Source organism: Tachypleus tridentatus, chromosome 11, assembly GCF_004210375.1.
Source record: "Tachypleus tridentatus isolate NWPU-2018 chromosome 11, ASM421037v1, whole genome shotgun sequence".
In the NCBI taxonomy this organism is placed as follows: domain Eukaryota; kingdom Metazoa; phylum Arthropoda; class Merostomata; order Xiphosura; family Limulidae; genus Tachypleus; species Tachypleus tridentatus.
The window spans coordinates 24,480,353-24,506,522 of record NC_134835.1 but is presented as its reverse complement, the minus strand read 5'-3'; the positions used below and the strand labels follow the sequence as shown (position 1 = coordinate 24,506,522).

Sequence of the window (26,170 nt, the reverse complement as noted above, 5' to 3'; positions counted from 1 at the left end):
AATCTATGTCTGTCTTTATGTTACTTTTGACAACAATGGATATATACTGTCTATTAGAGACATTACACAATCTATGTCTGTCTTTATGTTACTTTTGACAACAATGGATATATACTGTCTATTAGAGACATTACACAATCTATGTCTGTCTTTATGTTACTTTTGACAACAATGGATATATACTGTCTATTAGAGACATTACACAATCTATGTCTGTCTTTATGTTACTTTTGACAACAATGGATATATACTGTCTATTAGAGACATTACACAATCTATGTCTGTCTTTATGTTACTTTTGACAACAATGGATATATACTGTCTATTAGAGACATTACACAATCTATGTCTGTCTTTATGTTACTTTTGACAACAATGGATATATACTGTCTATTAGAGACATTACACAATCTATGTCTGTCTTTATGTTACTTTTGACAACAATGGATATATACTGTCTATTAGAGACATTACACAATCTATGTCTGTCTTTATGTTACTTTTGACAACAATGGATATATACTGTCTATTAGAGACATTACACAATCTATGTCTGTCTTTATGTTACTTTTGACAACAATGGATATATACTGTCTATTAGAGACATTACACAATCTATGTCTGTCTTTATGTTACTTTTGACAACAATGGATATATACTGTCTATTAGAGACATTACACAATCTATGTCTGTCTTTATGTTACTTTTGACAACAATGGATATATACTGTCTATTAGAGACATTACACAATCTATGTCTGTCTTTATGTTACTTTTGACAACAATGGATATATACTGTCTATTAGAGACATTACACAATCTATGTCTGTCTTTATGTTACTTTTGACAACAATGGATATATACTGTCTATTAGAGACATTACACAATCTATGTCTGTCTTTATGTTACTTTTGACAACAATGGATATATACTGTCTATTAGAGAGATTACACAATCTATGTCTGTCTTTATGTTACTTTTGACAACAATGGATATATACTGTCTATTAGAGAGATTACACAATCTATGTCTGTCTTTATGTTACTTTTGACAACAATGGATATATACTGTCTATTAGAGACATTACACAATCTATGTCTGTCTTTGTTACTTTTGACAACAATGGATATATACTGTCTATTAGAGACATTACACAATCTATGTCTGTCTTTGTGTTACTTTTGACAACAATGGATATATACTGTCTATTAGAGACATTACACAATCTATGTCTGTCTTTATGTTACTTTTGACAACAATGGATATATACTGTCTATTAGAGACATTACACAATCTATGTCTGTCTTTATGTTACTTTTGACAACAATGGATATATACTGTCTATTAGAGACATTACACAATCTATGTCTGTCTTTATGTTACTTTTTTCAACTATGGATATATACTGTCTATTAGAAACATTACACAATCTATGTCTGTCTTTATGTTACTTTTGACAACAATGGATATATACTGTCTATTAGAGACATTACACAATCTATGTCTGTCTTTGTGTTACTTTTTTCAACTATGGATATATACTGTCTATTAGAGACATTACACAATCTATGTCTGTCTTTATGTTACTTTTGACAACAATGGATATATACTGTCTATTAGAAACATTACACAATCTATGTCTGTCTTTATGTTACTTTTGACAACAATGGATATATACTGTCTATTAGAGACATTACACAATCTATGTCTGTCTTTATGTTACTTTTGACAACAATGGATATATACTGTCTATTAGAGACATTACACAATCTATGTCTGTCTTTATGTTACTTTTGACAACAATGGATATATACTGTCTATTAGAGACATTACACAATCTATGTCTGTCTTTATGTTACTTTTGACAACAATGGATATATACTGTCTATTAGAGACATTACACAATCTATGTCTGTCTTTATGTTACTTTTGACAACAATGGATATATACTGTCTATTAGAGACATTACACAATCTATGTCTGTCTTTATGTTACTTTTGACAACAATGGATATATACTGTCTATTAGAGATATTACACAATCTATGTCTGTCTTTGTGTTACTTTTGACAACAATGGATATATACTGTCTATTAGAGAGATTACACAATCTATGTCTGTCTTTATGTTACTTTTGACAACAATGGATATATACTGTCTATTAGAGACATTACACAATCTATGTCTGTCTTTGTGTTACTTTTGACAACAATGGATATATACTGTCTATTAGAGACATTACACAATCTATGTCTGTCTTTGTGTTACTTTTGAAAACAATGGATATATACTGTCTATTAGAGATATTACACAATCTATGTCTGTCTTTGTGTTACTTTTGAAAACAATGGATATATACTGTCTATTAGAGACATTACACAATCTATGTCTGTCTTTGTGTTACTTTTGACAACAATGGATATATACTGTCTATTAGAGACATTACACAATCTATGTCTGTCTTTGTGTTACTTTTGACAACAATGGATATATACTGTCTATTAGAGAGATTACACAATCTATGTCTGTCTTTATGTTACTTTTGACAACAATGGATATATACTGTCTATTAGAGACATTACACAATCTATGTCTGTCTTTGTGTTACTTTTGACAACAATGGATATATACTGTCTATTAGAGACATTACACAATCTATGTCTGTCTTTATGTTACTTTTGACAACAATGGATATATACTGTCTATTAGAGACATTACACAATCTATGTCTGTCTTTATGTTACTTTTGACAACAATGGATATATACTGTCTATTAGAGACATTACACAATCTATGTCTGTCTTTATGTTACTTTTGACAACAATGGATATATACTGTCTATTAGAGACATTACACAATCTATGTCTGTCTTTATGTTACTTTTGACAACAATGGATATATACTGTCAATTAGAGACATTACACAATCGATGTCTGTCTTTGTTACTTTTGACAACAATGGATATATACTGTCAATTAGAGAGATTACACAATCTATGTCTGTCTTTATGTTACTTTTCACAACAATGGATATATACTGTCTATTGGATACATTACACAATCTATGTCTGTCTTTATGTTACTTTTGACAACAATGGATATATACTGTCTATTAGAGACATTACACAATCTATGTCTGTCTTTATGTTACTTTTGACAACAATGGATATATACTGTCTATTAGAGACATTACACAATCTATGTCTGTCTTTATGTTACTTTTGACAACAATGGATATATACTGTCTATTAGAGACATTACACAATCTATGTCTGTCTTTATGTTACTTTTGACAACAATGGATATATACTGTCTATTAGAGACATTACACAATCTATGTCTGTCTTTATGTTACTTTTGACAACAATGGATATATACTGTCTATTAGAGACATTACACAATCTATGTCTGTCTTCATGTTACTTTTCACAACAATGGATATATACTGTCTATTGGATACATTACACAATCTATGTCTGTCTTTATGTTACTTTTCACAACAATGGATATATACTGTCAATTAGAGAGATTACACAATCTATGTCTGTCTTCATGTTACTTTTGACAACAATGGATATATACTGTCTATTAGAGATATTACACAATCTATGTCTGTCTTTGTGTTACTTTTGAAAACAATGGATATATACTGTCTATTAGAGACATTACACAATCTATGTCTGTCTTTGTGTTTCTTTTGACAATAATGGATATATACTGTCTATTAGCGACATTACACAATCTATGTCTGTCTTTGTGTTACTTTTGAAAACAATGGATATATACTGTCAATTAGAGAGATTACACAATCTATGTCTGTCTTTATGTTACTTTTCACAACAATGGATATATACTGTCTATTAGAGACATTACACAATCTATGTCTGTCTTTGTGTTACTTTTGAAAACAATGGATATATACTGTCTATTAGAGACATTACACAATCTATGTCTGTCTTTATGTTACTTTTTACAACAATGGATATATACTGTCTATTAGAGACATTACACAATCTATGTCTGTCTTTGTGTTACTTTTGACAACAATGGATATATACTGTCTATTAGAGAGATTACACAATCTATGTCTGTCTTTATGTTACTTTTCACAACAATGGATATATACTGTCTATTAGAGACATTACACAATCTATGTCTGTCTTTGTTACTTTTCACAACAATGGATATATACTGTCAATTAGAGAGATTACACAATCTATGTCTGTCTTTATGTTACTTTTGACAACAATGGATATATACTGTCTGGATTAGAGACATTACACAATCTATGTCTGTCTTTATGTTACTTTTGACAACAATGGATATATACTGTCTATTAGAGACATTACACAATCTATGTCTGTCTTTGTGTTACTTTTGACAACAATGGATATATACTGTCTATTAGAGACATTACACAATCTATGTCTGTCTTTATGTTACTTTTGACAACAATGGATATATACTGTCTATTAGAGACATTACACAATCTATGTCTGTCTTTATGTTACTTTTGACAACAATGGATATATACTGTCTATTAGAGACATTACACAATCTATGTCTGTCTTTATGTTACTTTTGACAACAATGGATATATACTTTCTATTAGAGAGATTACACAATCTATGTCTGTCTTTATGTTACTTTTGACAACAATGGATATATACTTTCTATTAGAGAGATTACACAATCTATGTCTGTCTTCATGTTACTTTTGACAAAAATGGATATATACTGTCTATTAGAGACATTACACAATCTATGTCTGTCTTTGTGCTACTTTTGAAAACAATGGATATATACTGTCTATTAGAGACATTACACAATCTATGCCTGTCTTTGTGTTACTTTTGAAAACAATGGATATATACTGTCTATTAGAGACATTACACAATCTATGTCTGTCTTTGTGTTACTTTTGAAAACAATGGATATATACTGTCTATTAGAGACATTACACAATCTATGTCACTCTTAAGATTAAGAAATATATAATGTATTTCAGAACAATTTTAAACGATTGTGTTAATTTGTCAGTTTTACAAACATTTGAAACAAGTGTTGTTTTAAAGTTTTCACCTTTACAAGTTTTTAGAATCAAGCCTCGTATATTTGTCAAAACCTATCATTAAGTGTTAGCTAAAATGTTTCAAAGTCAATAAATTTATATTTGAAATACCATTTTTCAGTATTGCTTTTAGCGGCAAACACGGAACTATTTCGCAGTGCCAAAGCTCAAAAACAATTTTTGATGGACCATTTCTTCTCACCGGTTAAAATTGTTTAGAAAACATGTCTTATCACAACTAACACGCACTAAAAGCACTGCTCTAACAGTACGCTTCACAGACTTGTTTTAACTTTACGAAATAAAGGTTCGTTTTAAATTATTGAAAAGATTTAATAACATCTAAAAAAGTAAACAGAAAGGATGTTACTTCTAATTATGCGTGAAAATGTAATAAATTACTCACTCCAAGAACTGGTTCCCATCGAACTAGCAGACAGTAGGAGAGACGTGAAGGTAGGTGCCAACGTTGGGCGTGGAATTTCTAAAGGACAAAAAACAAAATATGCTGGAACAGAAATAAACTCACACATGTTTAGTTACCTTCAAAATTTTCGACAGAAAACAATTCACTTTCACTAAATGTCAAAGCAAGTTAACTGAGCACATACGAATACATAAAGTTTGCGCTTTTACAAAACACTAAAAGCCACCAGATGGATGGAACTGAATACACATTTCTCATGGTGGTATTATTAATCTGAAGCTCACAGATAACAAGCTGAACTACACAAGTAATAATTGTAAGAAAGTGTTACGTAATTAAATATCCAAACAAGAGAATTCATGTAATCGATTTTAAATAGTTTGACGTTGGTGTTTAATGCCTGAATAAAACTAGATAGTTTTTTGTTAGCCAAGCGTACAATAAAAATGTTAAAATAAATATTGTTTGTTTTGAATCTTGTGTAAAGTTACACGAGGCCTACCTGCGTTAACTCTCCCTAACTTAAAATTGTAATAGAAGGAAGGTAGTTAGTTATTACCACCCAACGAGTGAAATACGCTTTTAACAACAAATAGTGGGATTATAAGATTTCCACGGCTGAAAAGGTAAGTCTGTTTGATGTGACGGGGAGTCGAACCGACGACTCTCAGGCAGCGAGTCGAGTCGAGCGCCCTAACCACCTGCCCATAGTGTGACGCTCCTACATGTCTATTAAAGGTTTGTTTAGGAACTCACACGTTAACAGCTGTTTGACATTTGAAGCCGCCACGTGGACCTCAGCTCCTGAACAAAATCACTCTAGGGTTACAAAACAAGCACTTGAGAAACACGGCGTTATTTAAAAAAGTAACATAAATATAGGTAGAAAAAATAAATTCAACGTTCAGTAAATAGTTAAAAATTAGACTTTTCACAGTGTCAAAAATACAATAACAGTTTGTTTTTTTTTTACGTTATGATTTTATGGTTTGGTGTGTTTTCAATTTCGCGCAAAGCTACACGAGGGCTATCTGTGCTAGCCGTCCCTAATTTAGCAGTGGAAGGCAGTTAGTCATCACCACCCACTACCAACTCTTGGGCTATTCTTTTACCAACGAGTAATGGGATTGATCGAAACATTATAATGCCCCTACGGCTGAAAGGACGAGCTTGTTTGGTGTGATGGGGATTCGAACCTGCGACCGTCGGATTACGAGTCGAGTGCTTTAACCACCGGGCCCTGTATGAAGATAAAATAGCTATTGTATTAAACGTTGTATTAAACCTTACACGAGCATCGCTGTAATTGTAAATACAGATAACATTTTGAAAATTTATAAGCGAGAGACAGAAATAGTGTTACTTGGAAAAATACAGATAGCTCAGGAGAGAAAAATACCCTAATAGAGACAGAGAGAGAGAGGGAGGAAGACAAAAATCAGAAGTTAGAAAAATAAAAGCTAAAGAAAATGAAAAGAACTGATGACAGAAATTGAAGATGTTTAGAGAAATATATATTTACCATTTATATTGATTTCCTTCTCTGCTGTTCCGTGACGGTTTTCAGCAAGACACCTAAACTTTCCGAAGTCGACAGCCTGGAGTTTTGGAATCCTAAGCACAGTCTGAATTTTGTAATGTTTAATAGCCACGTCTATTTCATACTGTTCTCCGGATGTGATCTCGCTTTCGTTTTGTTTCCAAACAATGTCAGGAAAAGGGTGGGCCTGTATGTAGCAACTCAAGAGAACCGTGGCCCCCAGATGAGCGCTTACCTCAGTATCTCGTGTCTCGATCTCAGGTGGAACTAAAACGATAAAAGAAGGAATCACACTCAATTAAACACATACATTACAAGCTAGTCTGTTACTAGTGTAAAAGTCCGTCAAAAATAACGATAAACAGAAACTGTTCCTTATAAAACTGGCCGTACACAAAATAAATAAAATTAGTACAAAGTTTCCTTTCATAGGAACATGCCACATATTTATCCTGAATCCATTATACATAACTCAGCGAACATGCTACACATTGAGATTAAAGATTAAGAGATTAAAACATGCGATGACCATGTGATATCTTACACACGTATTCTCCTCTGGATTTAATGTTTTTTTTCTCTACAGATAATTTATATCTTTAGTCTGTTTTAAAAAAAGGATTTTTATTAATCATTCTCAAGCATATATATTGTCGCTAATTTTTGACTTGCTTTTCACTTCCGTGTCTTCGATCTCGGCAAGCCTAACTGGCTTTCCAATTCGGATCCTAAATAACGTGACGTCATAATGATGTGAATGATGTGGTGTCTCGCACATAACGCCATGCTTGATTTGGTCCTAAGAATTCCCTCCTTGACTGGCTTTTATATAGCAGAGACCGGACTGAAATTTAATAGCTATTTACACTTACGTTAGCGATTGAGTTCATCTAAAATGGGAATGGGTGAAAAGAGAAAGTAGTACAGGAGAAAATGTTGAATTGGACATGTGTAACTCACGAAATTTGAAGAAACAGAGCGTGACTAACTGACTGAACGACACTTGGATTTTATATTACTAAAAACCTGAAGTTTATAATAATTCACAACATTCTTCGTATTCATGTGTTTAATAAAATGTTTGCAGCTTAAGTTTCAAGCTCTTCCTTGTAAGCTCATTAAGTCATAAAACGTTTGTTACCTGAATCTTCTAGAAGACTTCAACTCGTATTTTGTATAGGACACCGACATCGGTTAGTGTTAGCAAACGAAGTTAGGTGATACACACATTAACAGTATATGGCAGATATACTGGTTAATGTTATCACATCAAGTCAGGTCATACACATACGAAAAGTACGAGATATAGCGGTTAGTGTTAGCTCACCAAGTCAGCTGATACATAAATAGAAAGTGTAGGAGAGATATATTTGTTAGTGTTAGCTCACCAAGTCAGCTGATACATAAATAGAAAGTGTAGGAGAGATATATTTGTTAGTGTTAGCTCACCAAGTCAGCTGATACATAAATAGAAAGTGTAGGAGAGATATATTTGTTAGTGTTAGCTCACCAAGTCAGCTGATACATAAATAGAAAGTGTATGAGAGATATATTTGTTAGTGTTAGCTCACCAAGTCAGCTGATACATAAATAGAAAGTGTATGAGAGATATATTTGTTTGTGTTAGCTCACCAAGTCAGCTGATACATAAATAGAAAGTGTAGGAGAGATATATTTGTTTGTGTTAGCTCACCAAGTCAGCTGATACATAAATAGAAAGTGTAGGAGAGATATATTTGTTAGTGTTAGCTCACCAAGTCAGCTGATACATAAATAGAAAGTGTAGGAGAGATATATTTGTTAGTGTTAGCTCACCAAGTCAACTGATACATAAATAGAAAGTGTAGGAGAGATATATTTGTTAGTGTTAGCTCACCAAGTCAACTGATACATAAATAGAAAGTGTAGGAGAGATATATTTGTTAGTGTTAGCCCACCAAGACAGGATATAAATAACTGGATATATTTTTTTCTGAGGCTTCGTTACAACTGTTAGTTTTCAACGAGAAATATTTACAACAGCAGTTCAGTTCAACGTTTTTATATACTGGTGTTGAAAATGTCTTTTGCCCAGTACTACAACCCATTCAATAACAAATAAATGAAGTTACAACGTGGTACGTCATGAAAATAAAGAAATAATTACGGCTGAAATCGTCGTAACTCAATTATGTAAACAACGTTTCATTGAAACACCTATATCCAGACCTGTAAACAAAACGTGTGTGTGTGCTATAATATATAAGTATAGAAGGCCACTTTCTAGATTGGGCTTAGTTTGGGTTGTTATAATGCTCAAAACTACACAATAAAGTTCCTGTGTTCTGCCTACCAGAGGTACTGAAACATTAGTTTCAGCTGATAAGTCTGCTGACTCATCGCTAAGCCACTGAGAGGTTAGGCGATAACCAAAAGGAAATAAACGTGCATTTCGAAATTTATTGAATTTGTCTGGAAATACCAAGAGGTGAGACAAAAACACATGCAACATTTTACTGTAATAGATAAAATATAATCAAAAGGAAAAATATTAAATGAATATACATAATTTAGACATAAAAGTTTCAACAATAAACAAAACTTAAAAGCAAAACTAAGAGGTTTAATTTAGTAGAAATCAGGTAAATGAAAACTGACATTTGATACTGCATGGAGTCACGTGACAAGATAGATCATGAGACGTTCTCGTGCTCACGAGCAGTACTACTTTGTTCGTAGTAATTAGGCATAATATACAATTTCGACGAGATTTGAAATGTGAAAATGATTATTATTCTTTCTAAGTTTTTGCAGATCACTGTAGTGGTAACAGAGGATGCAAGGTAGCCTTAAATCTTAAAACTGAGAAACAAGCTGTGTTTCACATAAACAAATAGATATCAGATTGCTGTTCGATTAATTGGAAGTATCTTTTATTCTAGTTGTTGTTGTTTGGTTTGTTTTTAAAAGTATTCATTCCTGGAGAGTGGCTCTGTCTGGATGAATATTCACCATGTCCGTCAGTACGGTACGTGAAACGTGTGTAGTAACTAGGTTATCATTATAAACGTAAATCCCGTGATCAGCTAACGCACTTAGAAGATGTTGAGACGGTTCAGACAATCTCACTGTTTCTAGACACAGTGTTACTTTCCTCAGAAGTAGTTATATTCATGTTTAGAAAGGTTTGATGAACGACATTAAGACGAGAGTATTATAGACGGTTACTAAAATCATATATATTACCGTAGAATGTAACTCTGAACATGTCATCAAAGTTCTGGTACATGTCCTAGCGTTCTTACTTTCAATTCATAAGTATGTTTATTTGTGACTTAGGTGCATTAATTATAATGATCTGTACATGTTACATAAACCTAAGAAGTATTACAGCTGTAAGTTATATCCTTTAATTATAATGATCTGTACATGTTACATAAACCTAAGAAATATCACAGCTGTGAGTGATATCCTTTATTATAAAGATCTATACATGTTACATAAACCTAAGAAATATCACAGCTGTGAGTGATACCCTTTAATTATAATGATCTGTACATGTTACATAAACCTATGAAGTATCACAGCTGTAAGTTATATCCTTTAATTATAATGATCTGTACATGTTACATAAACCTAAGAAATATCACAGCTGTGATTGATATCCTTTAATTTTATTGATCTATGCATGTTACATATACGATATTTTTTACATTATATAGTATTAACGTTATATACCTATAAATACAGATATAAAACTATTCTAAAAAGGTATTCTAAACGCGGTATGTATTGAATTCATCGCTCGCTATTTAATGATAATTATCTATGTAAAACTGAAGTATATTTTACACTTTATCCGTAAGGGAAAAAAAATCATTGCATCTACGTATGTGTGTTTGTGTGTGGTTTTCTCACGATGATACGTCCAGTGGTTGAGGTACTCGAGTCATAATCTGAGGGTCATGGATTCGAATCCCCGTCACATCAAACATGCTGCCCCTTTCAGCCGTGGGAGCTTTATGCTATGACGGTCAATCCCACTATTCGTTAGTAAAAGAGTAGCCCAACAGTTGGCGGTGGGTAGTAATAACTAGCTGCCTTCTCTCTAGTCTTACACTGCTAAATTAGGGACGGATAGCGCAGATAGCCCTCGTGTAGCTTTGCGCGAATTTCAAAACATAAAAACAAACATCGCAATGATAATAACACTTAATATCCCAGTAGATTTCGCAGGGATTCTTAACGTTTTTACTGTAATTAGACACGACACTAGTTCATTGATTTTTATCACGTTTCCAAGAAACTCTTCATTATGTATTAGTTGATACAGTTTCAAAGTAAGCCATGTCATAAAACACTATCTGCAGAAATGTACCCAATGTCTTCAAAAACTATCGAATGTCCACGACACAATCCATGCTGTTGATCTCGGGAAGTTTTATATTCCCGTGGAGACCAGCGTCACAAAATAGTAATAAGTACAAATAACAAGGAGAGGTGTGGTTCTGGTCATTCCATTATGGACTCTAAGGAACCACTGACAATGACTTGGGTCATTTATTGGAGACGTGATTTCCTTGACGAAAGGTAGAACTATTTAAGCTTGAAATATTAGGGGTAAGTTCCATTACGTCAGGAGCATGTGTAAGGAAACATTCAAATCACCAGCCAAAGCTAGAACAGTGATTACGTATCGTATAGCAGACCTTACATTTATCTTCTCTGTGGAACAGACCTGACTGGATGGGAAGTGATAACTTGCTAGAAGAAGGGGTGATAATTCATAATTACTCTTTGTTACGTGTCAACAAAACCATTTGGATAATGATAGTGACAAAAGGTGAAAGGTGAGATTTTGTGTCACTTATTATAAGCAGTCATGCCGGGCCATTTCCATAACACAGATATATTAACACAATTAATAACACGTAATAAATATGTTTAAACGTTCCACATACGTAAACTACAACAAAAATAGAGTATGTTATTAATTATATATTGGAAAACCGAGAACAGAGTGGACAACATATATTAAAAACTGAGATCGAAAGATGTGAAGAGCTGGTAATAAAATTACAGAAGTGGAGCCACTCTTCCTGAGGAAGATAGCACATGATGATAAACATGATGATAAACAAGATGTGTTATTTTATTTAGAAACTAGACAAGTGTTTAAATATTTATTTCTTGCTATTTAACGTTGGTTTTTGCTTTAAAGTATGTGTTACTATTAAACATTGTTTGTTACTTTGCAATAGGGCCCGGCATGGCCAGGTGGGTTAAGGCGTTCGACTCGTAACCCGAGGGTTGCGGGTTCGAATCCCCGTCGCACCAAACGTGCTCGCCCTTTCAGCCGTGGGGACGTTATAATGTGACGATCAATCTCACTATTCGTTGGTAAAAGAGTAGCCCAAGAGCTGGCGGTGGGTGGTGATGATTGGCTGCCTTCCCTCTAGTCTTACACTGCTAAATTAGGGACGGCTAGCGCAGATAGCCCTCGAGTAGCTTTGCGTGAAATTCAAAAAACAAAATAAACATACTTTGCTATATATCTGTTGCTATTAAACATCGGTTGTTACTTTAAAGTATGTGTTACTATCAAACATTCGATTTTACTTTGGTATATCTCTGTTGCTATTGGTTTTAACTTTGATGTATCTGTGTTCAAAAACTTGCAAAAGTGTTACCTTAATCTTAAGAAGTCATATTTCTGTCTATTTTTTCCTTCTTGTCCTATAATATAGAGAGACGGAGGAGTATCAGTGGAATATTTCTAAATAAACTTACAGTAGACCTGTAGCAAGATTCGTTGGCTGACAGAAGGAGGCACACCGTTCATTGCTATGCAGAGATAGGCACCACTATGGTTCCTATTGACCCGAACCAGATTCATACTCTCGCTCACTTGGTTGGGATCTAGAAAAAAATATAATAGGTCCGTTACTTTTATCAGCCGTTATTTCGATAACCTTACGCAGAAGATACTATTTTTAAATTTCCAATGGAAAGTGTACGTTTCAATTGTAAATTTTTATTTAAACTATGACTATTACAGCTAAATCTTCAAATGACTGTACACTTACTAATAAACTATCTTTCATTACTCGATCAAGCTGTATCCAAACTTTATATATTTGAAGTTATTTGAATTAGAAACTACTCATTGTAAAATTAGAGTTTGGGTTAAACAACTTATAATAATGAATTCTGTTTGTTTGTTTTATAGCAAAACTACATTGGGTTATTTTCTGTATTCTTTGCAAGAAATCGAAACCATGACTTAGGGCTTTGTGAGTCCACTAAGGTACAACAATGCAGATAAGATTTTGTTAAAAATGAAACTACAGAGCATGTTATATGTAACAGCCGCGCATCCGTGGTAGAAATATGCAATTTTTCCCATTACACCCATAGCAACAATGTGCACTTTGTTTCCACTACATTCGGAGCAACAATGTGCACCATTCCACTTTACCTGTATTTAAATAGCTGATTCATTTTGCTCGTACAAAAAATATATCTCGTTATAACATTTTTAACTTTCATGAACTAATGTAGATAGATTTTTATATTTACCCCTTACAAACAGTTTAACCATTTTCATATTTTCAGTTGCCACAGTGTTGAGTAGGTATTTTCATATCTTAAAAATATTGCTCTGAATTTCGATCGTATATTTACTAGATAAAACAAACTGCGGAAATCAAGGTCCAGAAAACTCGCGTAAATGGGCGGTTTCGGTTTTGTTTGTTTTTTTATTAAGGGTCTAAAGAGCAGCAAACTTAGGTGTTTAAACAAGGTTTAAATGGAATATTAGTCGTTGTTTTTGGGATAAAACTAACACAATCTTTGGAAAATTATGAAGTTTGCAATGTTAACACAAATCGTAATAGAAATGGAGGTACGGATTGTGCCCGCCATTAATGAATCATATTAAAAGTTCTGTACCAAGTGTTGTCGGTGTTGTATTACACTTGACGATAGCACACTGAGTGTTGCTCACTGGTATTAAAATTACACTCCACAGTCTCTGGATCCTAAGGATTGTCACTTGACACGAACAAGTTTCAGATACCCTAACATATGAACCATGTGCCTGCACAGATTTAATATCTGTACAGTCCTCATATAACCTGTACTAATAGAATGATTTTAACTTATATTTCTTCCAGTATGGTGATATAAATAGAACCACGTCTTTAGATACGTGTAAGTTATACACAGATATAAGTCTCTATCTACTGAAATATATATATATATTATATATATATATATATATATGAGATATAAGTTGATGTTATTCTTTAGAGAGATATATGATATTAGGATATTAATCTTTCGATATATATAAATATATATTCTATTGGGTGATATAACATATTCAAAACAACTGTTTTAACTACACATTCACTACAGACATAAGGACTTCTATTGGGTGAAATAACATATTCAAAACAACTGTTTTAACTACACATTCACTACAGACATAAGGACTTCTATTGGGTGAAATAACATATTCAAAACAACTGTTTTAACTACACATTCACTACAGACATAAGGACTTCTATTGGGTAAAACAGCTCTTGTTTTTCAAATCCACATATTAATGTTTGATGGCTAACTATCGTAACTTTTATTTCTAGAAACAATGACTAGCATCTGAATAAATTCTACAGTTTATCTTTAGATGTTTTAGCCTGAAATAACACAGGGATAATAGACGGTAAGAAAGATAGATAGATAAAGGATTCTATGGTTTATCAACTGCTCTTAAAAAACAACACTAATATTACATATTGACCAATTGTTATTCGATATTTTTTTACGTAGTAAATATTAGTTTGTCCAGAAAGAAATGTCAGAATTCTAACGATAGCATCTAGAAGCTTAACGCTGACTAACTTATCGTTGGTTGGTTTAATCCAACGTTTGTCGCTTACAAGGTGTCTTAATTGTCTGCTGTTTCAACTCTACTCAGAGTACGTTTTATAACCACCAAGGCAGTATGGACAAGAAGGACTTTCGTCTGATTTCCTGTAAAACTTCAAACTTGAAATAAAAGCTACCGAAACTACACGGAACATAAACCAGGCATTTTGCCATAGATCTGTTACTGAGCGTAGAGTCCAGCGTTGGTTCCAAAGGTTTCGACATGGAGATAAAAGTCTTGAAGACCATGAAGGTCGTGGAAGGAAGCCATCCTTAGATGAAAACACATTAACGGAAGCAGTTGAGACAAACCCTCGCACAACAGTACGTGAGCTTTTAGAAAAGCTAGACACAAACAAACCAACCTGAGTGCAATTGGAAATATGAAAAAGTTGAATAAGTTGGTTCCACATGAGCTGACTGAAGATCAACAAAATCGGCGTTATCTGACCTGTCAAGGATGACGCTCCAAAGATTGAAAGAATTGGGAATCGAGGTTCTCCCTCATCCACCTTATTCCCCAAACTTTTCTCCCTACAGATTTTTATTTTTTCAAGCACTTGGACAACTTTTTGAACAATAAACGCTTTCAAAACCAGGCAGCTGCAGAAGAAGCTTTCAGAAAGTTCATTGACCATAGAAACTCTGATTTCTACAGCAGGGACATAAACAGCATCGTTACACGTTGGTAAAAGTGTGTTGAAGCAAATTATACTTACTTTTACTGAAGCATGTTTTACAACATTAGTTTATACTTTTCCAAACTTTGCAATTAAAAAACGACATTTATTTCTGGACAACCTAACAGTTAAACTTCTAAGAATATCTTAGCCATAAATAATTAAATTGTGATAGTAACGGTTATTTATATTTGGTCAGCTGGGGAAAAAATCATAGTTTTGAATCATATTAGTGGTAATTCAAAATATTAAATATATAAAGTTAGTGGTAATTCATTATTTATAAATATGCGGTCTTCAAGAAGCACCTACCACTACCGAAGTGTCTTTCAGTGTTTGATTGCGTTATAGGCTGGCCATCCTCTCGACGCCACGTGATACTGGGAGTAGGGTACCCCGTGACCACGCAGGTCAAGGTCACATTTGATCCTTCCTTGGTGCCGATATCTGAACTGGTGTTTTCACGCTTGATTTGAGGAGGATCTATCAGTAGATGTTGTAATTATAATTATAATTAGACTAATCATATCAATAATTATCACACCTTCAACACTTAAACATATTTGATAAAAAACGAATTGCACGAGTTTAAATAAGCAAAAAGGTGTAGTTCGTTTGTTGTTAACAGTGTACACGTTCACAATTTTATACTGATCAGAAATTGGAAATAATAACGAAACATCTTTAATTAATAAGGGAAAGTAATTAATGAAACATAAACATGAATTGTAATTCTACCTCTATTCAATCTTTATGTAAATAAACATGAGTTGTAATTCTACCTCTATTCAATCTTTATCTAAATAAACATAAGTTGTAATTCTACCTCTATTCAATCTTTATCTAAATAAACATGAGTTGTAACTCTACCTCTAATCAATCTTTATCTAAATAAACATGAGTTGTAATTCTACCTCTATTCAATCTTTATCAAAATAAACATAAGTTGTAATTCTACCTCTATTCAATCTTTATCTAAATAAACATGAGTTGTAACTCTACCTCTATCCAATCTTTATCTAAATAAACATGAGTTGTAATTCTACCTCTATTCAATCTTTATCTAAATAAACATGAGTTGTAACTCTACCTCTATTCAAACTTTATCTAAATAAACATGTGTTGTAACTCTACCTCTATTCAATCTTTATCTAAATAAACATAAGTTGTAACTCTACCTCTATTCAATCTTTATCTAAATAAACATGAGTTGTAACTCTACCTCTATTCAATCTTTATCTAAATAAACATGAGTTGTAATCCTACCTCTATTCAATCTTTATCTAAATAAACATGAGTTGTAATTCTACCTCTATTCAATCTTTATCTAAATAAACATGAGTTGTAACTCTACCTCTATTCAATCTTTATCTAAATAAACATGAGTTGTAATTCTACCTCTATTCAATCTTTATCTAAATAAACATGAGTTGTAATTCTACCTCTATTTAATCTTTATCTAAATAAACATGAGTTGTAACTCTACCTCTATTCAATCTTTATCTAAATAAACATAAGTTGTAATTCTACCTCTATTCAATCTTTATCTAAATAAACATAAGTTGTAATCCTACCTCTATTCAATCTTTATCTAAATAAACATGAGTTGTAACTCTACCTCTATTCAATCTTTATCTAAATAAACATGAGTTGTAATCCTACCTCTATTCAATCTTTATCTAAATAAACATGAGTTGTAATCCTACCTCTATGATACCTGTATGATAGAGTTTCTATTACACATGTTTACATACGTAGTAAGTTAGGGTTACCTAACGTTACCATTTGCATTGCGCATGTTCATATATGTAGTGAATTAGAGTTTTTAACGTTAGAAGAATGAATCTAGTATCATACAGTAATGTTTAAAGTTAAACTGATGCTAGTATCAAATAGTAATGTCTAAAGTTAAACTGAAGCTGGTATCGTATTGTAACGTATAAAATTATACTAAAGCTAGGATCTTATATATGTAAAAACGGCTGGTATAGGTAGAGAAAGCACTATGTAGGGGAGCGAACAACGTATCGACCTCCCTTCGGTCATCGTCAGTTTCACAAAGAAAGAAAGGGTTATTGACCAATATCTGACTACATGTTTGAAGGCGGTTGTGTAATTCAGTGTAGGAATGTAGAGGGCGTGCTTAGATGTTAAATATATTTATTAATACAGGTATAAAGGTGTTCCCTTGTATTTGGTTTATTTTGGGCTTCTTTAATTTTGCATTTGTTTATGTTTCTTTATCTATTTAGTATTTTGGTGTTTTCTGTGGTTGTTCGTTCCTCTACATAGTGTTTTCTCTATCCATACCAGCCGTTTTTAAATATATAATTTTCTCTACAAGTGGGTTTTCTCGTCATCAAGGAAAGCTAGTATCTTATAGTAATGTCTAAAGTTATACTAAAGCTAGTATCATATGTAATATCTAATGTTAAATTGAAGCTAAGTATCATATAGTAATGTCTAATGTTATACTGAAGCAAGTATCATATTGTAATGTCTAATGTTAAACTGAAGCTAGTATCATATGTAATGTCTGATGTGAAACTGAAGCTAATTATCAAGTTTGTAATGTCTAATGTTAAATTGAAGCTAAGTATCATATAGTAATGTCTAATGTTATACTGAAGCTAGTATCATATTGTAATGTCTATGTTATACTGAAGCTAGTATCATATAGTAATGTCTAATGTTAAACTGAAGCTAGTATCGTACAGTAATGTCTAATGTTAAATTGAAGCTCAGTATCATATAGTAATGTCTAATGTTAAACTGAAGCTAAGTATCATATTGTAATGTCTAATGTTAAACTGAGATAAGTATCATATAGTAAGGTCTAATGTTAAACTGAAGCTAGTATCATATAGTAATGTCTAATGTTAAACTGAAGCTAAGTATCATATAGTAATGTCTAATGTTAAACTAAAGATAAGTATCATATAGTAATGTCTAATGTTAAACTGAAGCTAAGTATCATATAGTAATGTTTAATCTTAAACTGAAGCTAGTATCATATGTAATGTCTAATGTTAAATTGAATCTAAGTATCATATAGTAATGTCTAATGTTATACTGAAGCTAGTATCATATTGTAATGTCTAATGTTATACTGAAGCTAGTATCATATAGTAATGTCTAATGTTAAACTGAAGCTAGTATCGTACAGTAATGTCTAATGTTAAATTGAAGCTCAGTATCATATAGTAATGTTTAATGTTAAACTGAAGCTAAGTATCATATAGTAATGTCTAATGTTAAACTGAGATAAGTATCATATAGTAAGGTCTAATGTTAAACTGAAGCTAGTATCATATGTAATGTCTAATGTTAAATTGAAGCTAAGTATCATATAGTAATGTCTAATGTTATACTGAAGCTAGTATCATATTGTAATGTCTAATGTTATACTGAAGCTAGTATCATATAGTAATGTCTAATGTTAAACTGAAGCTAGTATCGTACAGTAATGTCTATTGTTAAACTAAAGATAAGTATCATATAGTAATGTCTAATGTTAAACTGAAGCTAAGTATCATATAGTAATGTCTAATGTTAAACTAAAGATAAGTATCATATAGTAATGTCTAATGTTAAACTGAAGCTAGTATCATATAGTAATGTCTAATGTTAAACTGAAGCTAAGTATCATATAGTAATGTCTAATGTTAAACTAAAGATAAGTATCATATAGTAATGTCTAATGTTAAACTGAAGCTAAGTATCATATAGTAATGTCTAATGTTAAACTGAAGCTAAGTATCATATAGTAATGTCTATTGTTAAACTAAAGATAAGTATCATATAGTAATGTCTAATGTTAAACTGAAGCTAAGTATCATATAGTAATGTCTAATGTTAAACTAAAGATAAGTATCATATAGTAATGTCTAATGTTAAACTGAAGCTAGTATCATATAGTAATGTCTAATGTTAAACTGAAGCTAAGTATCATATAGTAATGTCTAATGTTAAACTAAAGATAAGTATCATATAGTAATGTCTAATGTTAAACTGAAGCTAAGTATCATATAGTAATGTCTAATGTTAAACTGAAGCTAGTATCGTACAGTAATGTCTAATATTAAATTGAAGCTAAGTATCATATAGTAATGTCTAATGTTAAACTGAAGCTAAGTATCATATTGTAATGTCTAATGTTAAACTGAAGCTAGTATCATATGTAATGTCTGATGTGAAACTGAAGCTAATTATCAAATTTGTAATGTCTAATGTTAAACTGAAGCTAAGTATCATATAGTAATGTTTAATGTTAAACTGAAGCTAGTATCATATGTAATGTCTAATGTTAAATTGAAGCTAAGTATCATATAGTAATGTCTAATGTTATACTGAAGCTAGTATCATATTGTAATGTCTAATGTTATACTGAAGCTAGTATCATATAGTAATGTCTAATGTTAAACTGAAGCTAGTATCGTACAGTAATGTCTAATGTTAAATTGAAGCTCAGTATCATATAGTAATGTTTAATGTTAAACTGAAGCTAAGTATCATATAGTAATGTCTAATGTTAAACTGAGATAAGTATCATATAGTAAGGTCTAATGTTAAACTGAAGCTAGTATCATATAGTAATGTCTAATGTTAAACTGAAGCTAAGTATCATATAGTAATGTCTAATGTTAAACTAAAGATAAGTATCATATAGTAATGTCTAATGTTATACTGAAGCTAGTATCATATAGTAATGTCTAATGTTAAACTGAAGCTAGTATCGTACAGTAATGTCTAATGTTAAATTGAAGCTCAGTATCATATAGTAATGTCTAATGTTAAACTGAAGCTAAGTATCACATTGTAATGTCTAATGTTATACTGAAGCTAGTATCATATAGTAATGTCTAATGTTAAACTGAAGCTAGTATCGTACAGTAATGTCTATTGTTAAACTAAAGATAAGTATCATATAGTAATGTCTAATGTTAAACTGAAGCTAAGTATCATATAGTAATGTCTAATGTTAAACTAAAGATAAGTATCATATAGTAATGTATAATGTTAAACTGAAGCTAGTATCATATAGTAATGTCTAATGTTAAACTGAAGCTAAGTATCATATAGTAATGTCTAATGTTAAACTAAAGATAAGTATCATATAGTAATGTCTAATGTTAAACTGAAGCTAAGTATCATATAGTAATGTCTAATGTTAAACTGAAGCTAAGTATCATATAGTAATGTCTATTGTTAAACTAAAGATAAGTATCATATAGTAATGTCTAATGTTAAACTGAAGCTAAGTATCATATAGTAATGTCTAATGTTAAACTAAAGATAAGTATCATATAGTAATGTCTAATGTTAAACTGAAGCTAGTATCATATAGTAATGTCTAATGTTAAACTGAAGCTAAGTATCATATAGTAATGTCTAATGTTAAACTAAAGATAAGTATCATATAGTAATGTCTAATGTTAAACTGAAGCTAAGTATCATATAGTAATGTCTAATGTTAAACTGAAGCTAGTATCGTACAGTAATGTCTAATATTAAATTGAAGCTAAGTATCATATAGTAATGTCTAATGTTAAACTGAAGCTAAGTATCATATTGTAATGTCTAATGTTAAACTGAAGCTAGTATCATATGTAATGTCTGATGTGAAACTGAAGCTAATTATCAAATTTGTAATGTTTAATGTTAAACTGAAGCTAGTATCATATGTAATGTCTAATGTTAAATTGAAGCTAAGTATCATATAGTAATGTCTAATGTTATACTGAAGCTAGTATCATATTGTAATGTCTAATGTTATACTGAAGCTAGTATCATATAGTAATGTCTAATGTTAAACTGAAGCTAGTATCGTACAGTAATGTCTAATGTTAAATTGAAGCTCAGTATCATATAGTAATGTCTAATGTTAAACTGAAGCTAAGTATCATATTGTAATGTCTAATGTTAAACTGAGATAAGTATCATATAGTAAGGTCTAATGTTAAACTGAAGCTAGTATCATATAGTAATGTCTAATGTTAAACTGAAGCTAAGTATCATATAGTAATGTCTAATGTTAAACTAAAGATAAGTATCATATAGTAATGTCTAATGTTAAACTGAAGCTAAGTATCATATAGTAATGTTTAATGTTAAACTGAAGCTAGTATCATATGTAATGTCTAATGTTAAATTGAAGCTAAGTATCATATAGTAATGTCTAATGTTATACTGAAGCTAGTATCATATTGTAATGTCTAATGTTATACTGAAGCTAGTATCATATAGTAATGTCTAATGTTAAACTGAAGCTAGTATCGTACAGTAATGTCTAATGTTAAATTGAAGCTCAGTATCATATAGTAATGTCTAATGTTAAACTGAAGCTAAGTATCATATTGTAATGTCTAATGTTAAACTGAGATAAGTATCATATAGTAAGGTCTAATGTTAAACTGAAGCTAGTATCATATAGTAATGTCTAATGTTAAACTGAAGCTAAGTATCATATAGTAATGTCTAATGTTAAACTAAAGATAAGTATCATATAGTAATGTCTAATGTTAAACTGAAGCTAAGTATCATATAGTAATGTCTAATGTTAAACTGAAGCTAGTATCGTACAGTAATGTCTAATGTTAAATTGAAGCTAAGTATCATATAGTAATGTCTAATGTTAAACTGAAGCTAAGTATCATATTGTAATGTCTAATGTTAAACTGAAGCTAGTATCATATATAATGTCTGATGTGAAACTGAAGCTAATTATCAAATTTGTAATGTCTAATGTTAAACTGAAGCTAAGTATCATATAGTAATGTTTAATGTTAAACTGAAACTAGTATCATATGTAATGTCTAATGTTAAATTGAAGCTAAATATCATATAGTAATGTCTAATGTTATACTGAAGCTAGTATCATATTGTAATGTCTAATGTTATACTGAAGCTAGTATCATATAGTAATGTCTAATGTTAAACTGAAGCTAGTATCGTAGAGTAATGTCTAATCTTAAATTGAAGCTCAGTATCATATAGTAATGTCTAATGTTAAACTGAAGCTAAGTATCATATTGTAATGTCTAATGTTAAACTGAAGCTAAGTATCATATAGTAATGTCTAATGTTAAACTAAAGATAAGTATCATATAGTAATGTCTAATGTTAAACTGAAGCTAAGTATCATATTGTAATGTCTAATGTTAAACTGAAGCTAGTATCATATGTAATGTCTGATGTGAAACTGATGCTAATTATCAAATTTGTAATGTCTAATGTTAAACTGAAGCTAAGTATCATATAGTAATGTTTAATGTTAAACTGAAGCTAGTATCATATGTAATGTCTAATGTTAAATTGAAGCTAAGTATCATATAGTAATGTCTAATGTTATACTGAAGCTAGTATCATATTGTAATGTCTAATGTTATACTGAAGCTAGTATCATATAGTAATGTCTAATGTTAAACTGAAGCTAGTATCGTACAGTAATGTCTAATGTTAAATTGAAGCTCAGTATCATATAGTAATGTCTAATGTTAAACTGAAGCTGAGTATCATATTGTAATGTCTAATGTTAAACTGAGATAAGTATCATATAGTAAGGTCTAATGTTAATCTGAAGCTAGTATCATATAGTAATGTCTAATGTTAAACTGAAGCTAAGTATCATATAGTAATGTCTAATGTTAAACTAAAGATAAGTATCATATAGTAATGTCTAATGTTAAACTGAAGCTAAGTATCATATAGTAATGTCTAATGTTAAACTGAAGCTAGTATCGTACAGTAATGTCTAATGTTAAATTGAAGCTAAGTATCATATAGTAATGTCTAATGTTAAACTGAAGCTAAGTATCATATTGTAATGTCTAATGTTAAACTGAGCTAAGTATCATATAGTAAGGTCTAATGTTAAACTGAAGCTAGTATCATATAGTAATGTCTAATGTTAAACTGAAGCTAAGTATCATATAGTAATGTCTAATGTTAAACTAAAGATAAGTATCATATAGTAATGTCTAATGTTAAACTGAAGCTAAGTATCATATAGTAATGTCTAATGTTAAACTGAAGCTAGTATCGTACAGTAATGTCTAATGTTAAATTGAAGCTCAGTATCATATAGTAATGTATAATGTTAAACTAAAGCTAAGTATCATATAGTAATGTTTAATGTTAAACTGAAGCTAAGTATCATATAGTAATGTTTAATGTTAAATTGAAGCTGAGTATCATATAGTAATGTCTAATATTAAACTGAAGCTAAGTATCATATAGTAATGTCTAATATTAAACTGAAACTAAGCATCATATAGTAATGTCTAATGTTAAACTGAAGCTAAGTATCATATAGTAATGTCTAATGTTAAATTAAAGCTAAGTATCATATTGTAATGTCTGATGTTAAACTGAAGCTAAGTATCATATTGTAATGTCTAATGTTAAACTGAAGCTAAATTTATCGTAATGTTTAATGTTAAATTGAAGATGAGTATCATATAGTAATGTCTAATGTTAAACTGAAGCTAAGTATCATATAGTAATGTCTAATGTTAAACTGAAACTAAGCATCATATAGTAATGTCTAATGTTAAATTAAAGCTAAGTATCATATTGTAATGTCTGATGTTAAACTGAAGCTAAATTTATCGTAATGTTTAATGTTAAATTGAAGCTGAGTATCATATAGTAATGTCTAATGTTAAACTGAAGCTAAGTATCATATAGTAATGTCTAATGTTAAACTGAAGCTAAGTATCATATTGTAATGTCTAATGTTAAACTGAAGCTGAGTATCATATAGTAATGTCTAATGTTAAACTGAAGCTAAGTATCATATCGTAATGTTTAATCACTTCTAAACAAAACATATTAAGGATATTAGCCAAGAATTACAGTGAAAGTAAGTACCATTCAGTAATGTCTAAAATATGATTCAGTAAGTTACTAAGTGTAAACAGTTGTGTGATTCAGTAAGTTACTAAGTGTAAACAGTTGTGTGATTCAGTAAGTTACTAAGTGTAAACAGTTGTGTGATTCAGTAAGTTACTAAGTGTAAACAGTTGTGTGATTCAGTAAGTTACTAAGTGTAAACAGTTGTGTGATTCAGTAAGTTACTAAGTGTAAACAGTTGTCTGATTCAGTAAGTTACTAAGTGTAAACAGTTGTCTGATTCAGTAAGTTACTAGGTGTAAACAGTTGTCTGATTCAGTAAGTTACTAAGTATAAACAGTTGTGTGATTCAGTAAATTACTAAGTGTAAACAGTTGTGTGATTCAGTAAGTTACTAAGTGTAAACAGTTGTGTGATTCAGTAAGTTACTAAGTGTAAACAGTTGTGTGATTCAGTAAGTTACTAAGTGTAAACAGTTGTGTGATTCAGTAAGTTACTAAGTGTAAATAGTTGTGTGATTCAGTAAGTTACTAAGTGTAAACTTAGTTGTGTGATTCAGTGAGTTACTAAGTGTAAACAGTTGTGTGATTCAGTAAGTTACTAAGTGTAAACAGTTGTGTGATTCAGTAAGTTACTAAGTGTAAATAGTTGTGTGATTCAGTAAGTTACTAAGTGTAAACTTAGTTGTTTGATTCAGTAAGTTACTAAGTGTAAACAGTTGTGTGATTCAGTAAGTTACTAAGTGTAAACAGTTGTGTGATTCAGTAAGTTACTAAATGTAAACAGTTGTGTGATTCAGTAAGTTACTATATGTAAATAGTTGTGTGATTCAATAAGTTACTAAGTGTAAACTTAGTTGTGTGATTCAGTGAGTTACTAAGTGTAAACTTACCTGTCTGAAATTGAGGAACAGGCATAAAGAGAACATAAACGTCTATAGTTTTAGTTACTAGTTTTGTGCTTTATGTCTAGTTTATTATTACCAGTTATGTACTTAGGTTTAATTGCACTATGTAACACAAATTGTGTTTTTGCATAGTATGTATTATTTCTTAAGTGCTTGTGTTGTAAAAGTACAGAAAATGACCATTATTCCCTTCAAACTTCCCTTCAAATTTCAAATTTAGAAATTAACCAATTTTCTATGTAAAAACGGGCAAATTTACACATTTTCATTTACATAAGATCTGAATAAAACAACACATGAATCAAGGTTTACATTTATTTATACTAAAGTTATACAAAAATGAACAAAAAGGTGTAGAAATAAGTAGTTTTTCGAGATTTGTGACTGTAATGTAAATCACTTTCACGTATCAACACAGTTGACTGGCGTTCAACTTTGTAAGACCAAAATCTCTGATCAAGTCATTGAGGTCTCTTTGGTTGTTATAGTATGGGTTTCTCTCACCAGCTGCATCTCTGAAATTGTAATCTGGATCTTCAACGTCTACCCTCCTCTTCTGATTTGCTGCTCTGTTCTGAGAATGGCTGCTTTCTCTCTGGCGGAGTGGGTACAGGGAGCTCAGGGTAGTGTGACACTGGAGTGATGGATGATTGACAGTCCGGATACATGATAGCACATGCATTCTTGCCAGCCCGACGTTTGGAAGGGTCCACCATGCATAAGTAGCAATTGATTAAGTGGTCACTGGGTTCACGTCAAATTCTTGGAATAGCAAACTTCATGG

At 31.2% G+C, this 26,170-nt stretch overlaps 1 protein-coding gene and 1 long non-coding RNA gene across 5 annotated transcripts in view; one reads left to right on the top strand and one right to left on the bottom strand.

The window, feature by feature from the left end:
* Window positions 1-12,900, top strand: part of LOC143231764 (uncharacterized) — a 128,962-nt gene extending 116,062 nt beyond the window's left edge. The window contains exon 3 of the long non-coding RNA XR_013017167.1: window positions 12,766-12,900. This is a non-coding gene — a long non-coding RNA (uncharacterized LOC143231764). The remainder of the gene's footprint in view (window positions 1-12,765) is intronic.
* The window catches only part of LOC143231763 (lachesin-like), a 179,385-nt gene that overhangs the window by 70,154 nt on the left and 83,061 nt on the right, over window positions 1-26,170 (bottom strand). For all 4 annotated transcript variants that reach the window (XM_076466403.1, XM_076466404.1, XM_076466407.1 and 1 more), the window contains exons 4-7: window positions 15,939-16,109; window positions 12,805-12,933; window positions 7,018-7,302; window positions 5,475-5,552 (exon numbers count right to left, since the gene is read on the bottom strand). In XM_076466403.1, the coding sequence (XP_076322518.1) occupies window positions 5,475-5,552; window positions 7,018-7,302; window positions 12,805-12,933; window positions 15,939-16,109 (663 nt within the window). The remainder of the gene's footprint in view (window positions 1-5,474; window positions 5,553-7,017; window positions 7,303-12,804; window positions 12,934-15,938; window positions 16,110-26,170) is intronic.